At 43.1% G+C, this 15,833-nt stretch overlaps 1 protein-coding gene across 4 annotated transcripts; it reads left to right on the top strand.

Annotated features, from left to right (window-relative positions):
- The first annotated feature begins 34 nt into the window (after positions 1-34).
- Positions 35-11,948, top strand: PRELID3A (PRELI domain containing 3A). Of its 4 annotated transcripts, none has more exons than XM_063326499.1 (7): positions 35-292; positions 2,886-3,054; positions 3,452-3,541; positions 4,352-4,422; positions 4,520-4,622; positions 5,050-5,105; positions 10,215-11,948. In XM_063326499.1, the coding sequence occupies exons 1-7, from the start codon at positions 261-263 to the stop codon at positions 10,237-10,239; spliced, it is 546 nt and encodes a 181-aa protein (XP_063182569.1). In that variant the 5' UTR covers positions 35-260; the 3' UTR covers positions 10,240-11,948. The 4 variants fall into 4 exon arrangements, 3 of the variants coding, with proteins under 3 accessions (XP_063182569.1, XP_063182570.1, XP_063182568.1); XR_010069992.1 differs by lacking the exon at positions 5,050-5,105 and adding an exon at positions 6,405-6,517 and having other exon boundaries at positions 36-292; positions 10,215-10,340; XM_063326500.1 differs by lacking the exon at positions 5,050-5,105 and adding an exon at positions 6,405-6,493 and having other exon boundaries at positions 36-292; positions 10,215-10,329.
- The last annotated feature ends 3,885 nt before the right edge of the window (positions 11,949-15,833 follow it).

Raw genomic sequence — 15,833 nt, 5'->3', positions numbered from 1 at the left:
GCCGCTGCCCGACTGACGCGGGAAGGCGGGGGCGCGAGGCGAGGCGGTGACGGAGGCGCGTGACGCAGGAGCCGGCTGGGTACGTCCAGTGCCGGCGGGCGGAGCTCCGCCCCGTGGCTGCTCGCGCTCGCCGGCCGGCCGGCGTCTGGCTGTCAGGCGCCGCCGAGCCCGAGTCGCTGCTGCTGCTGCTGCTGCCGCCGCCGCCGCCCCCCGCCTTCCTTCCTTCCCCCGCCGGGCCCGAGGAGACACCGAGGGCGGCCATGAAGATCTGGAGCTCGGAGCATGTGTTCGGGTGAGGGGCCGGGCGGGGAGGGCTGCGTGAGGGGCGGCGAGCTTCCCTCCCCCCCACGCTCGCGCGGCGGCCGTTGAACGGCGGCGCCGCTCCTTCCACCGCCCGGGCCGGGCCGTAGGGGGCGGGTGGGGGGGGAAGCCGGTCCCTGCCGGGGTGAAGGCGAGGCGGAACTAGGAAATGCTGCGGGCGCGGCCGGAGGAGGGAGGCCGCCGGCGGCTCCTGACCGGTTATGCCGGTAGCCGGGGAAAGGGACGGGGACACCGGCTTCTGGCGGCGGTAAATCCTCCGGTGAGGGGGAGGAGGTGGGCTGGGGAGGGCCCCCGGCGGTGCCTCAGCGCTTTCCCCCCCGCTGCCGATCCGTCATCACCTGGAGCTTTTCCCTGCCTGGTCAGACCCCGTGCCAGGGGCTCCCCCGCCGCAACAGGGCAGCGGTAGGGCCGGCCCGACAGCTTAATGGCTTGGGAAAGATGTGGGTAGTTAAGGAAAAATAACTTCAACACCATAAAAAAACCCAGCAAAGCAACCCCAAACTGCTGACGTACTTGATGATGTATTCCAAGAGGTATGGGCAGAGTGGCTGTGTATCTCGCCTTAGCCGTCGCATACCCTCACAGAGATACCTAGCAGCCAGCCATTAAGTGACAGCTGAGGAGTTTTCTTACTGTCAGTCCTTTTCTGCATTAAACATATTTATAACATGGTTCTGGTCATCCAATTCCACTTTTGTGTCATGAGGGAGCAGTAGGCCAAAGTATCAACAGGTACGTAACTCTTACTCAAGCTGACGTGGAGGTTCAGTTCCAGTGTGGCTCTTAAAATGCCACTGATAACTCATCTGCTACAGCCCTCTTAAAAGTCTGGAAACCTGAAGAGCACCAGTGGTGACAGTTCTTAAAATATGTACAAAGTATCCCAGATGTGCAGTTTTAGTCTTTAATTACATTAACGCAACTGAATTCATTATGCTGACATAGGTAGTAGGCGTTCAACTTTAGCATTAGTCTGGTATAAGTAAACTGTAGCTTCTAATATGAAATGACATGCAGAGGCTAGTAAAGGCTGCTTGTGTATGGCATAACTTGCGAGTTTGAGATTAACATCTGTCACCTGGGAGACACAAACTCGATATTTATTTGGCATTTTCTCATCGACATCTGTATTGGAACCCTTATGGTGTAATGTGTGCTGTGCGGGTGCAGATAGTTCAGCTCAGGGCTTAATAAAATATTGTTGTGCCTTATCAGATCTCTGACTCTTAAAATCTCTCAAGGACATTTAACAGAAATTTGACCTTTTCAGTTTGTGTACCTTCTGTTGATTATGATGTATAGTTACTGAAGATAACGAGGAATGGTCCTCCAGCTCTCCTTCTGATATAGGAATTGAAGGCTCTATTTTTCCCGCTTGCACCAATAAAGCTGAAAGACCTTTTCTTACTCTTCTTGTTGGAAAAAGAACTTATTTTTCCAAGCTCCTGTTTGTTCTGGCGGTGGTGTACTGCTGATGCTCTTCTGTACTGGTCTATTTTAAGACTAAAAGTAGTGTTCTTAAAAATCAAATCCGTTTAGGGCCCTAAGTGCAACTCTTATGTACAAGTTGGCACCCCTAAGCCTTCTTAAGTTAGGTATTGATAGTTGAATTTTTAAAAGTACTTTTAAAGGTTATAAACCTTTCATTCCAGATCTATTAGCTATTCTGAATATAGAAATCACTGCTTAGGGACAGAATTGTATTGGATCAAGCCCATGATTTCTCTGGCCTCCTCTGTTTCAGAAGAAGGTATATGAAGACCCACAAGAAAAGGTGTGTGGATAGCCCATCCACCATTAATGGGGCTGCTCTGAACCCAGGACTCTAACATTATCAAAACTTGTTGCATAAAAACAGTTCTGTATTGCGAAGAGTACCCATAAATGTAATTCATGCTAACAAGCTGCTGGAAGCAGGAGTACAGGTCCAGACTTAAGGCAGTGAGCTGATCTGGTTTCTGAAAATCTGTTTCTTTATTTTGAACTTCCTGATTTTTTTTTTTAGTTTAATTAAATTTCACTTTGCTTTTTTGCTATAGGAAGAAACAGAAGCTAATGATTTCTTCTTTAGTTTATGTGGTGTGCTTAGAATTATAGAAGAATTTGTTGTTGGAGTGGACTTCTGGAGGTCATCTAGTCCAGCCTCCTTCTCAAAGCAGGGCTAACTTAAATGTTAGGTCAGGTTGCTTTTCCGGTTGAGTTCCGAAATGAATCGGGATTTAACAATCTCTGTGGGCAGCTACCCTGTCATTGTGGGTTTTTTTGCACAGCTAATTGGAATGTCACTTGTAGCAGTTTGTGACTGTTGTCCCTTGCCCTCATTTCTGTTACTCTTGGGTTAATAATTCCTTTTTTCACTCTGTAGAAAGGAATATTTTTTTCCTGTTTGTGTGTCAATACTTTCTTATTGCCTTTCTAAACATCACTTGGGATGACTTTTGGCAGCTGTGAAGTTGTACAGCATGTGCCATGTTATGCAAGCTAGATCCCTGATTTAGTGTTGTCTGAATATTTGCAATTAAATACACAATAGTTACAAATACTGTCTCCTCCTCTTTTTACAGACACCCTTGGGATACAGTGATCAAAGCTGCTATGAGAAAGTATCCCAACCCAATGAATCCGTGTGTGGTAGGAGTAGATGTCCTCGACAGAAGCCTTGATAACCAGGGGAGGTTGCATAGTCACCGTCTTCTCAGCACAGAGTGGGGACTGCCAAGTATTGTAAAAGCGGTACGTTTTTACAGTCTTAATGGTTTGTTAAGGGTGGGATGCATTTTTATGTCATCATCCAAATTGGAGCTGAATTTAAAGTAAAAGCTTAATTTATAGGAAATATTATCCCCAAAATCACATAAGCTGTAATTAGCGTACTTAGTAGCAAGAATATGCTGTAGACTTTAATATGCCTGTAGTGTGTGTATGTCTGTGCATGCCTTCCAGACTGGTCTGTGTGGCTGATACAACCTACCAGGATATAGTCTTGCCACTGATCACAGCGTTCTGGTATCCATGAATTACTTTGTATTTATTTGGGGTCACTAAGAACTTGACATTTATGCATTTCAGGGTTTTTTTTATATATTTTAGTACTTTTTATTTTTTAATTTTTTTATTTCTTCACTTTCAGATTTTAGGAACAAGTAGAACTCTGACTTACATTGAGGAACATTCTGTGGTAGATCCAGTGGAAAAAAAGATGGAGCTTTGCTCAACTAATGTGAGTGGTAGCTTAAGAAGTTTCTGGTAATTAGTTCTGGAGATTAGATGGTTTGCTCTTAACATTTAGATTAGAAATGTGTTTGCATCTTTCATCAGGAGGCGGCAATTTCCATGTCTTAATTGGCATCTTAGTTGGCTCTTTTTCTCCCCCTCCTTCTTCTTCCCACAAATAGGAAACTTTAAATACTTTGGAATCAAACGTTTGTGATTCTGTTTTAATGTAAGATTATTTCTCAGAATGGATGTAAAGTAGTCTGACTTTTAGATGAATAGCTTGTTCTACATTACACTGCCATTTGCAACAAAAGTTTTAATTTAAAATGCCTTTTTTCCAAAAATGAAAATGAAGTAGTATGCTGTATTTTGGTATCCTGGGAACTTGAAACTATCAGATTTAAAGTGGAGTTGTCTGTAGGAGAGACTTGTCTCTGTACAAGAGGCATTGTCTTTCCTGAGTATTAATTTTCTGTACACTCCAAATAGCATTATGGTGGTCTTGGTCTTGAAGAGCCTGTCTGAATTGCATGCCATAAATCAGATAAGACTCAGCACTCAGAGAAAACAAATGGAAAGCTGTTTGTGCTTTGTAGTGTGAATCGGAACTTAGATTGATATAATTAGATCTAGGATAGGAGAAGATGCATTACCCTTTATAGGTCTTTTTATTGACTGTGTTCTGGGTTTTATATTCTGCGTACACTGCTTTGTCTCTGACATTAAACTGGGGTCTCTGCTATTGAGTGGTGCTCTTGATAACAGTAAAATGAAAGCAGGAAGTGAGAATTTCAGCTCTTTTTTTCTTTTTAAGATTACTCTTACAAACTTGGTGTCTGTTGATGAGAGACTGGTTTACACACCTCATCCTGAAAACCCTGAAAAGTAAGTTGAGCATGTTTGTGTGCTTCTTTGTGTATAGGAGACATTATGTTAGTCCAGTTCAGTTTAGGTATTAACTTTTCTTTATATTCTCTTGCAGAACTGTGCTAACTCAAGAAGCAATTATTACTGTTAAAGGCATTAGCTTGAGCAGTTATCTGGAAAGCTTAATGGCAAACACAATATCTTCTAATGCCAGAAAGGTACACCTTTATTCTGTTTCTTCCCTCTCTCCCCCCATCCCTACCTTTCTTTTTGTTGAAATAGTAATTGTCAGTCATGTGTGCTGAATGCTATATTTAATTTCTCTAAACTTTGTGCACAGAGTTTCAAAAGATTTTTTTTTTGTCAGACTTCAGCAAGTAGAATATAATTTCCTAAAGCATGAAAAGGTTTCACTACTAAATTTTTGTTTTTCAACTAATATTGCACATCAGAACACACAATCTTCAATGTGTATGCTACAGTTACATGTAGCATACACATATTATCGGTTTTTTCTTCCCAAAGCACCTTTTTAAACACTAACCTCCTATTTCCAGGAGTTAGTGCTAGTAGTGAATATTACTTCCTTTTCAGCCTTTCTAATTTGGATTTAATGATAGTATATTTTCTATGCTGCTTTGTCAGTTGTTCCGGTTCCTGTCCATTATTGAGCTGTCTCCTTGCCCTTGGCTGAAAGTAAGGTAGTGTAAGCAGAGGCATATTCTTTGAAGAGATGAAACTATGCTGGCTTTTGTAGGTAACACTACACCAACTCCTCTGTCTCATGCTTGCTTTTTCTACTTGGCTTGCCGCCATGGAACTGTACTTCAGCACAGGCAGATCTATGGGAGTGCTTATTTTGGGCACGTTGTCCTACCCTTCTTCGGGGTAGGTGGGAAAGAAATGGGGTTGCTAGAGAAGCATAGACATCACTGCCTAACAGCAGGATGAGCGCATCTGAAATTTGAGTTTGTGCTCTGCATTGCTGGAGACGTTCAGCACAGTGGGAATCTGGCCCAGGTAACCCCTGCTATGCCAGTGAGCCTGTGTTTTGGCCAGCCCTTTGTCGTTGTGAGAGATGTTGCTTGACCGAGGCAGCGTAAGCCAACTTGACAGGATGTATTGACCAACTAGATCAGAGAGGAGATAGCCTCCTTTTCCTTCCTTCTGTGTGCTTCTCCAAAAATAAGAGGAAAACAGGTTAAAATCAGGGGCTGGGGAAGGAGTGATGGGTAATTTCTAGACACTGAAGAGTAACTTTAACTAGCTGAGTGGTCTCTGTGTTTGTTTGAAAGTCATAAATGGAATGTATCTCAGATAAATTACGATTCTATTTTGATCCGGTTTCCATTTAGAAGTCTCTGTGGGGTATATATTCTTGAAAGACAAGTCCAAACCCTGTCTCACAACCAAATTTCGGGCTAACTCGGAGGTAGCAAAGCACTAGCTAGTTGAAATGGCCAGATAACTGGAGACATTTAAAAGTCCTGGCTGAATTCCTCTTGTGGCATCTGTTACATTTGCATGTCTCTGTTGAACTCAGAGAAAGAGTGTAAATATTTCTTGCTATCTGTTCAGGTGTTGCCTGTGTGAGAGCTTGATTTCTTTTACAGATTGTTCTCTTGTTCTGCCATTTTCAAGGAACACACTGGCTCATAAGCTTCTTGCAAATCAAGACACCTTCTTGTCCTGTGTGTTTCACTGAAGAGTCTCTTCGGAGATTTTGAACTTGGCATGAATTTATACTTGCTGTTACCAGCCCTTTCTTTGCTAGTCAGTAACCTACTCTGCTATTACTAGCTCTTCTTGCATGCTGTGCTGTGCCTCTGTGCTCTTAGCACCCCTCTTAAAGTCACTGAAAAATGTTCTGTTGTTCTGAAGTAATAGGAAGTAAATATATTTTGCTCTGAGGTAGAGGTGGCAGATGATGCATTATTATTTTTAATGACGATGGAAAAATCATTTGCCATATGTTGTAAATCTTTTTTGTGTTACTCCAGGGGTGGGATGCTATTGAGTGGATAATTCAAAATTCTGAAAGCGCTCTAAGCTAGCAGTTCTCCACATCTACAGTTTGTACTAACTAGTGGTAATGCCAGCATTCTTCTTCTTGGTACAGCATTTCAGCTTTCTAGCAAATATGTGCATGGATTGTTGTCATGTGAATTTCGTAAATTAACCCGCATGTATGTTTTATATACATTGCATACAGGAATGGCAAACATGTTCATTGCACTGCAGTTGTAGAGAGTGAGAGTAGGTCAGATCTAGACTGGATCAATTAACCCGTGCCTATGCCACTGGACAACCAACTTGCTGCAGCCATGTCTTGTGCCACACATTATTGCTTATGGTTTGAAAGTGGAATGATGACTGCAGATAACTAGGCATGCAAATGAGTTACCCCCACCAAGTGTTTGATCTGGTCCTGGTTTCTGTGATTTCCATTTGTAAAACTGGTACCTGAAGAAATTAATAAATTGGTTAATGTCTGGAATTGGCATTATAAAAATGAAACAGAATTGTACTCTTAGGATGCAAAATTGATTTCTTGAAAGAGATTGCACAACAGGGGTAATCTTTTGCATAGTGAAATTGTATTTGCTTTTCTTATGCCTGAGGAATATTGTTGCCCTTCTGTGAACTGTGGAAATCTGTACAAAGCTTGAAGCTGTCAGAATGCCAGACTGTTCGTGTTTTTCATTGGTCTTGTAGTTTTATTCATTTCGGTAGTGACGTGTCCCTTAAGCAACGTGACTATGAAAAAACTTGACTTCAAGGCTGAGAGAACTGAGTGTACTTGCCTCTGTGCTACCTCTGTGCAGACTGTTTTCCTTCCATGAGTCAGTGTAGCCTGTCTCTGTCATTCCTGTATTGGCTTATGCTTCAACTAATAAGATTCCTTAAAAAAAAAAAAAAAAAAGAAAAAATCCATGATGCTGCTTCTCCTACTTAAGAACACAGGGCTTTTTACACTGCTTACTTTGAGATCAGTGTATGCCATGAGTGTTTGCTTTTACGTTCTCATTCCACTAGGCTTTTATGGCTGTTTTTCTGGAAAACATCAACTACAAAGGCTTAGCATTTATCAGTCAATCACTTAAGCTCTACCAACAAATCTTCATCTGCAGCGTTTGGTCTGCCAAACATGTCATACTGCTAACATATGCAATAAAGACTAATATAATATGCATGCTCGGTTATGAATGTGCTTGCTTAATGACATACTACAGAATTTGTTGTACAGTATGAAACTTTATAGATCAATCCTCTGTCAGATTTTTTTTTTTTTTTGGTAACTGGGTAGTTCCACAGTACTTGGAGGCTTTGCATCTTGTTAAGATTTGTAACTTAATTTCCTGTGCAGAATATTCCTGAAATCTTCCCTGCCAATGTCACCAGTTCATTCTTAGCAGCAAAATAAAGCATGTAGCATATGCAGGTCTCGGGAAACATGCATACTTATGTAGTCTCAAAAGCTGAAGGAAATATCTTGGGGCTCCAGTTGAATGTTGTGGATTTTTAAATTTTATTTTATTTTATCGTGTCAACAGATATATCAACTAAAACACTGTGATCTGGTTGTTTCATAGTCGGGGCCTGTAAAGAATCTCAGTATTTTTCTACTGAGCATTTTCTACGTCAGAGGTTTTGACTTTCCGAAAAGTCTTCTTTGTGCAATTAGACAAAAATAAGATCTAAGCTGTTGCTGTCTTACTCAGTTCTCTCTGCCTGTGTCACCTAAGAGAGGACCTTTTAACTTGACTTTTAAATACCCAAATGCGTGCTTACTGAAAGATGACTCCCCCCCTCTCCCCCCGCTTTGTTCCTTAGGGAGCACTCCACTCGGCTAATTCACGGCTAGGTACAACTTGTTGCTATGCGGTAGCCTACTCCTCTCTGGGTGCTTTTGTCCGTGCTTTGCTGGTGGGTCCAGGTCTTGCACAGGATGTAGAGATGGTGGAAGTTACCACCTGCTGAAGCACGGTCGATTTGGTGCCTAAATGGAAGGAACTCAGAAGTTAAATCATATTCTTCTAAGGACTTTTTTCAGCAACCTGTACTTAAACTGGACAATTTAAATAACGTTTTCTTGATTATTGTCAGTATTTTTTAAAGGCATACCTTGAACTAAGTTCTTAAAGATACTAGTTCTTGAGGTAGTTCTGGATAGGGCTGAATCCCCCTTTCTGAGCTCTGGCGAAGAGCTGAACGCTTTGTTGTGATACACGGGTGGCTCTTCTCGGGTTAAGGACTGCCTGCTAATTGCAGACGTAGCAATTAGTGTTTATTCTCTGAGTCCCTGTAATATGAAGAACTTGAAGAGAAACAAGAGTCAGCCCTTCACTGAACTTAATGAGAGTCTTGAGATAAATATGCTCTTATTCATAATAAAACTTTATTTCTTTTAATAGGTTACGCTTTGCAGCCTGGAACTGGGCTTTTAATATTATTCCAGGGTAATGTTTCTAGCCTCCAAAAAAATCTTCAAGAGCATGTGTGGGTTTTGTTTGGGCACTTTTTTTTTTTTTTAAGGTTTTCAAAGGTGTTTATGCAGATCCTTGTAGATGCTTATTGATTTATAAAATATAACAGCAAATTCTGGACACTTGAAGAGGTTTTTGTTCACTTTATCACCTATAATGCACGTAACAAAAATAGTACGTCAGAGTTCAGAATAACTCTCTGTGTGTGGAGGGCTGTTCCCCTTTCCCTTAGTCTCTGCAGAGGGCTTGAACACTGGATCTCCTGAAGGCTTAGGACTTTTTAGGCTCAGACCCTTTATCTCCAGGACTGTTCTAGACTTGGCCAGAGCCATGTGGCTCCCAGTTACTGCTCTCCACTGTCTGCACTTACTCTTAGTAGGGTAGTAGAGGGGAATGTCTCTTGGCTTCTCTTTAGGTGAAAAAAGGCCAGGTGTTTTCCCGGTCTGATCCCATCTGCTTGCTTTGGCAAAAGCTGTCGTCCTGAGATTGTGGGGCTCTAAAATCTTGCACTTTTGTTTAGTTGAAGTGCTTCTCTCTATTTTCTTGGCTTCATTGTATGGCTGGCTGCGTGCTTATCTTGTGGTCATTGGGGGGCAGCTGCTACAGGGTCTTCTTAAGGCAAAAGGGTTTTGACATGCTTATTTTGCTGGATTCCTCAGCTCTTATTAAAGCATGGGCTGTCAGCGCCTAGCTTTGAGGCACTGCCATTCTGACAGCTGAACAGAGAAAGACCATACCTTGATATAAAATGCGTGACTATAATCTCAGTCTGGTTTATAATCTATAATCTCAGTCTGAAAAATTGCTGTGCATAAATATAAGAATTCAGTGCGAGTCCATCCCTGAACTCTTGCTCGATATCAAATCAATTAGTTGCTACTTCAAAGAGCAGAAGGCTATCTTTCTTTGTCCTGGATCTTCTGAAAAACTGCCCATATAACTTGGCTAATGAATCTGAGAACAGTATCTAGACTTTGCCATAAATTTGCTGATATTCTTTGGGGGGTGGGAGCAGCAAACAGTAAAACCAGCAGTATTCTTACATAAGGGAACAACTGCTGAATTAGGCTTTTTGCCTGGGTGCGCTCCAGCTCACACCAGTATTGCATTTACTGCTTGCTTATGGGTTAAGCAAATGCCTTTGCAGTGAAGTTTCTGTAAGAAGAGGCTCAGAAATTATCAATATAATCTGGTATCAAACTGTGCAGGACACATGAAGTTAATTTTAAAACAAGTCTCATGTCTGACAGAGGAAAAACTATAGAAACATGAGCAGTGGTGTTGTCTCTATTCTGATCCTAAATTCCAGTATTTTCCTGGCAGGGTCGGGATGCCCTGGAGTGGGTGATCAGCAAACTAAACACAGAACTGGAGGAGCTGAAGTCAACGCGTGAGGGCATGAAACCAGCCATGGCAGCAGCGTCAACAGAAAAATAAGACCAAAAATACCAAGTAACCAACAGAAAAGGTTTAGTCTGCAGACTGCTTCATAGATCTCCCTTCCAAGGCTGATCTGTATAGGTTTTATATATTTATAAGAATACTGGATCAGCGGAAAAGTAACCTCATCCGTCATCTCCACAGCAGCTCCTGTTGCCTACTGAAGATTAAATTGACCTCCTGCAGACGCTCTTTTAATTTAAACAATTTATTTTTAACACTGGAAACAACACTTAGCACATTTAAAACTGCCTAAATGTGCCTTTTTGTAACAAAGATAGAGAGTATGTTATATTTACACCATCTCGGTTTTTCGTACTCAAACTTGAAAAGAATGCATGTGTGGTATTAAGGATTTTCCATGTGAACATTTGTTCTGTGAAGGGCTGATGATAGGTACTAGAGCACTGAATTTTGTCTGTTTTGTAATCTGATAGTGTCTTATAACCATTTAAAGGGAACTGCGTGAGTCAGAACATGATACTGTAGAATTATGTATCTATCTAGAGGATCATCCCAAAAAGCTAAAACTTGTTTGGTACTATCTTTTCCTGTATTGTTTAAATGTGCTGCCTGAACATGACACACAGCTACTTTACCTCTTAGATGTTTTTATCCAAACAAAGATAAAGTTTCTATTGATGTTAATAGCCCAAAACAGTTTTTTGGCGGGGAGAAGGGTATAATTTATTTTCATATTTATTAACTTGCTCTAGTTCCTCCCCTCCCTATGAGGAGAGGAGTAGTAATTCCTGGAAGGTGCTGGAAAATACTTCCCGTATTTATCTCTAAGAAGGGTACTTGTAGGCTACTTGAATGAAGAGACTGTGCTGTTCCACTGGGCCCTGCTCTTCACATCATGTCTTAACTGAGGGGGAGGCTGATGCAATAACCAGAGGAGTTGAAATCAGAAATAAGCTGGAAATTTGAAATCCAAAGGGTAAGGTCTCAAGAACATGCATTTTTCACGCCCTGATGGAGAAGAACAAGAGTACAAGAAAAACAAACGGACTCTACTTTTTGAGTGCTTTCTACTAACTATTGACTACCAGTGCAATTGAATGTTTTTTCAACACTTTTCCACATTGGTACAAAATGGTTTTAGGATAATTTTAAATGATTCTCATAATGTAGAAAAATGCTGCTGAAACTGCAGAAGTTGTCTCCTATAAAACATGCATTAATTGGTAAAATTCCTAGCCTTGCCTGATGTTCACAACGTTTTCATATTTGGTCCAGGCGTAGTACATGTTTCTTAGACAGCCCTCTGTCAGGGCATTTAAACTTATTTTTTGGTGTGCACACAAAGTGGAATAAATGTTGCAAGGATGTTTAGTCATTCAAGTGGCAAGCCTGTGTTTAGGAGCTGTTAAAGAGCATGAGTAACTTCTAGAAAGCTAGAAGAGTAAAATGTTGGTCACTGTTTTGATCTGGTAATTTTAAAGTGTTTGTAGCTTAAGAGAAATTTCAGTGTTCGTATTCTGGTTAGTTTGAAAGTGAACATTAATTTGGGTGTAACTATAGTTTCACTAAATTACATGATCCTAATGAATAAACTTAATTTAAAAAGATGTATATATATTAGTTGAAAGCAATTAAATGAGTAGCTTATATTTACGTTGCTCTTTTTATATGGACCTAAAGCCTTTCTTATTTTGGAACAGAAACTTAGATCTTAAAGTGTGATAGCAGCTCCTTTCCAGAAGATACGCTGGATAGCTTTGGTGTAGGTCAGCTGTGCCTCTCAGAAGAGTGACGCCAGTTCCTGGATAAAGAATGCAGAAGGTGTTCTAGCTGCTGGTGGCGTTCTGCTAGAAAGGGGAGTGCAGCTACGGCAGAGCTCTGCAAACGAAAGGAAAAGATGAGTTAGTGTGTGTGCATGTGGAAACCTGTAGTACAGCATTTCCATAGATGCCTACTGGAGACAATGATAACGTAACTGTCGGGGGGGTAGAAGAGTCTTTGGAGGGGTTCATGTATTGCTTCAGCTTGGAAGAATTGTCTGAAGCTGCTTCTTGCATCGTGTTTGGAATAATTACTTAGTGTTGTCTTAAAGCCAACTGACTTTTGTGTAGCACCTTCCAGCACTAGCTGGTGTCCCAGAAAAGTCACCACAGGCTCCTTTATTCTGTCTGTGGCTGGACTCCTCTGCTGCGCCTTAGGCTCAGTACCAGTTATGAACCAATTTTCTGGATTACTTTCTTTGCACTTTGTTTCCTTCTTCCAGAAACAAATCCTTGCCCGCTTGTGTTGCACCATCTCCTTTCTGTTTCATTCCCTGCTGGTTCCGGGCTGCTGCTTCTCCACATTTCATACTATTTGGGAACGATATGGCGGGGTGTTTGGCTTGCCAGTCTGTCTGCTGCTCCGCTCACCTTGGATCAGCACCTTGCCTGCTTGTGCTCAGCCCTCTTCTGCTTTTCTCCAGGCTAAATGGGAGTTGGGAAGCTTTGGGAAGGAAAAAGACTAATTTCTTCCAGAGGCCAGTTTTATCACCCAGCTGCCTCTCTCTGCTGCTGGACAGTGCTGCTGGTTCTCACCCTGGCCTTGGGGTGGGGGACATTCCTGTGCCTCTGGGCTTATTGATCTTCCTGTGGTTGCTCATTTTGCCAGTATACAAAGGACCTTGCAGGCGGTGGTCACACTGGGACCAAGTAGGCTCCAGCGTTTAGCAGATGAAGTGATTCTTAATTTCCTGCACGCCTTCACTCTTCTGCTTTCTGCTCATCTAGTTTGCATACGGGGCGGGGGGGGGGGGCCCAGGGTGTCCCACCCTTCTCCCTTGACCATGTGACTCTTCTCCATGGGGTCTGGTGGGATCTGTAGCTGTATGTTCAGCCCTGCTGTGCTTAACGCTGGTTTTGAAGCACTCCATTTCTCACCCCAGTTCTGTCACTATTACAGTCTGAGTTGACCCCTTGGGGCAAAACCCCCCTACCTTTGGAACCTACTTGTCTTGGGCCTTCCCTCGGGAAACTCCCCCATCTTGTCTTTATTTACTGGAAATGGCTAAAAAATACTTCTGAAGTCAGTTTTATGTGGCGTGCATTGACTGAGGGGGGTCTGTCAAACAGAAAGCCACGTGTGAGGGAAGGTGCCAGGCTGCGTGCGGGATTTGGTGCCAGCGTAGCAGGTCTCCAGGTTGGTTAGAAGTTGGACTGCTCACCCTGCGCAGTAACGACAGCTGCGTCGCGCGCCTGCTGCGGAAGGCTGAAGGTGGGGTGATAGATGGTTCCTGAACACAGGGAAACAGTGAGGGAAGATGGCAGCAGTGATTCCCAGGGTGTGGCAAACTGGGCATGTTAGTTCTTGGCCCTGAAGGATTTTAAGGTGTTGAAGATACCAAACTTGAGGTAACCTCTGGTTTTTGGTTGATGTCTGTTTTCCATGCTAACGCAGGCGGGCTCGTGTTAGCAACAAAAGGCATTAACTTAAAATGGCGCCATCAAATCATCTTGTGTGTAATCAGGTGTTCTGTTTTGTTTTCTGACTTGCCCTTATACCAGTGTCCTCCATGCCTGCCCACCCCCCCCCCCCCAAACTTCTTACTTCTTTTTCCCCCGCCAGGCCAGGAGGCACTATGGGGGAAGGGTTGTATTTGTTGGGAAAAGGGGCAATCCTAGTAGAAGCTGCAGTATGCTTGAAAGATTTGCTTAACGCAAGTGAAGGCACTGAATTGCAGCACTTAACATGTACCGGGAACTGATGTACAGCACATTATCAGGCATTGATGTACGTGACGATGTAAGAAAGTAGCACTGCGTAAGACGACATTCCTTGATGTGACAGTTTTAATTTAAAATCTTCAGGTGGAGCAGCGGGTGACACCTTTCCTATTCTTGCATCTTCCTAGATTGTAAGCTGTGAAGGGCAGGACTCTGTAAAGTGTCTGTGTACCCTATGGTGCTATCTTAAATAAATGACATCCTCAGTTTAAAAAAAAACCAAACAAACCACTTCTGGGTGTATCTGCTGTAACATAAAATGGGCGGTTGGTTTTCAGAGAAGGCTGGAGAAACGCTGGTGTTTGTTAGTGTGTGCTGGGTAAGCAGCGGGACCCAGTACCAGGCTCCCTGGAGCTCGCCGTTAGCCACACACCCTGCTGGCCAAAAGCTCTGCAGGCGGCGTTGGTGCCTGACCTGCTAACTCCACGTGGGTCTGGCGCCGCATCACTTTGCAGTAAAACAGGGAAGTCCTCTAAAGTTATTAGCCTTGACTTGTAATAAGGCCTTATTTATCCAATAAACTGTCTTCTTACCCCACCAACAGTATTTGCCGCGAGTGAAAATCACGCAGGGCATGTGCTAGCTTTTTAGTCGCAGCTCCAGGAGGCAGGTCATGCTTTTGCTATCAGTCTAGTCAAGGAGAAGGCATTTTTGTGAAGCACAATTCCTGTCCTCTTAATTCTTCCACAGCTGAGGTGATTGAGGTCTGAGTCTCATTTTACTGGAAGGCACCTGCAAGTAAAATAGTCAGTAAGAGCTCCTAATTTTGGGCCCTGCTGGTACAAGACTTCCCTGTTCTACTCTTGTATGGTTTTGTTTCTAACCTAGCTAAACTCTGCAGCAGCGGCGGTTCAGGGCTCTACCTGACCAAACACCACGGACCGTGCCCATACCAGCTGTGCTGGGTGAGAACCGATGCTCGCTGGCTTTACAGTTAGCTCAAGAAAGCGAGAGCAATGTGCTGCCATTTTAAAGAACTTTTTTTTTTTATTAGTAACGCATAAACAAGAAATTGCATTTCAGTACCACATAACATGAGAACAAGCAGAAGACGATTCTATCGCCTTTCTCTGTTAGAGCTGATGCCCCGGTGTACCTGAAGCCGCACAGACGGTACATGCGCAGTGACAGCACAGAAGCAGGAGAAGTTTGAAGGGGAAGGGCTTGTGCTTTGGGCCTGTTAATGTCCAAAAAGTGCATCTCCTGTTTGGGATTTTCTTTGTTCCTTTATTAAAATGTGGGGTTTGGGGAGGGGGAACCAGCTTTAACAGAAATACAGCACAAATACACTCCTTGTATCTTCATTTTTGCTTTCCAACGTACCCACCAGCCCCTTCGGTACAACCAAGCCAGACTTGGGCCTTGGCCTCTACCTGTCCTGTAAGCTGGGCCATGAGAATGGAGCCTCTCTCTTTATACACACATCAAATTAACTGGTGCTTATTTCCACCAAGCTTTGGAAGCCAACCTCCTGCAGAAGTTGCATCGACTCATGCCCGTGTCCTTTAATTCTGGCTTTAGCACCCCCTGAAAGCCTGGGATTGTTAAATCCCACACGGCAATGTTTGCCCCACAGGCTGTCCTGCAGAAGCCAAGCCATCTCTGCCTCCCCGTCTGCAGCGCTGACGTGACTCCGGTTAGGGAAGGGCAGGGAGGAGCTGTAGCTTAACGTGAGCGCTACAACTGCGTGGGAGGCACCAAGAATGTTTTTTGGGTTTTTTGTTGTTTTTTTTTTCCACACTGGTTCCTCACCTTTTTTGCATGTGCAGGGTTTTTT

The sequence above is a fragment of the Chroicocephalus ridibundus genome, chromosome 2 (genome assembly GCF_963924245.1).
Source record: "Chroicocephalus ridibundus chromosome 2, bChrRid1.1, whole genome shotgun sequence".
Classification (NCBI taxonomy): Eukaryota; Metazoa; Chordata; class Aves; order Charadriiformes; family Laridae; genus Chroicocephalus; species Chroicocephalus ridibundus.
Note: the sequence above shows the minus strand (reverse complement) of the source record. Positions and strands in the feature narration are given on the sequence as shown.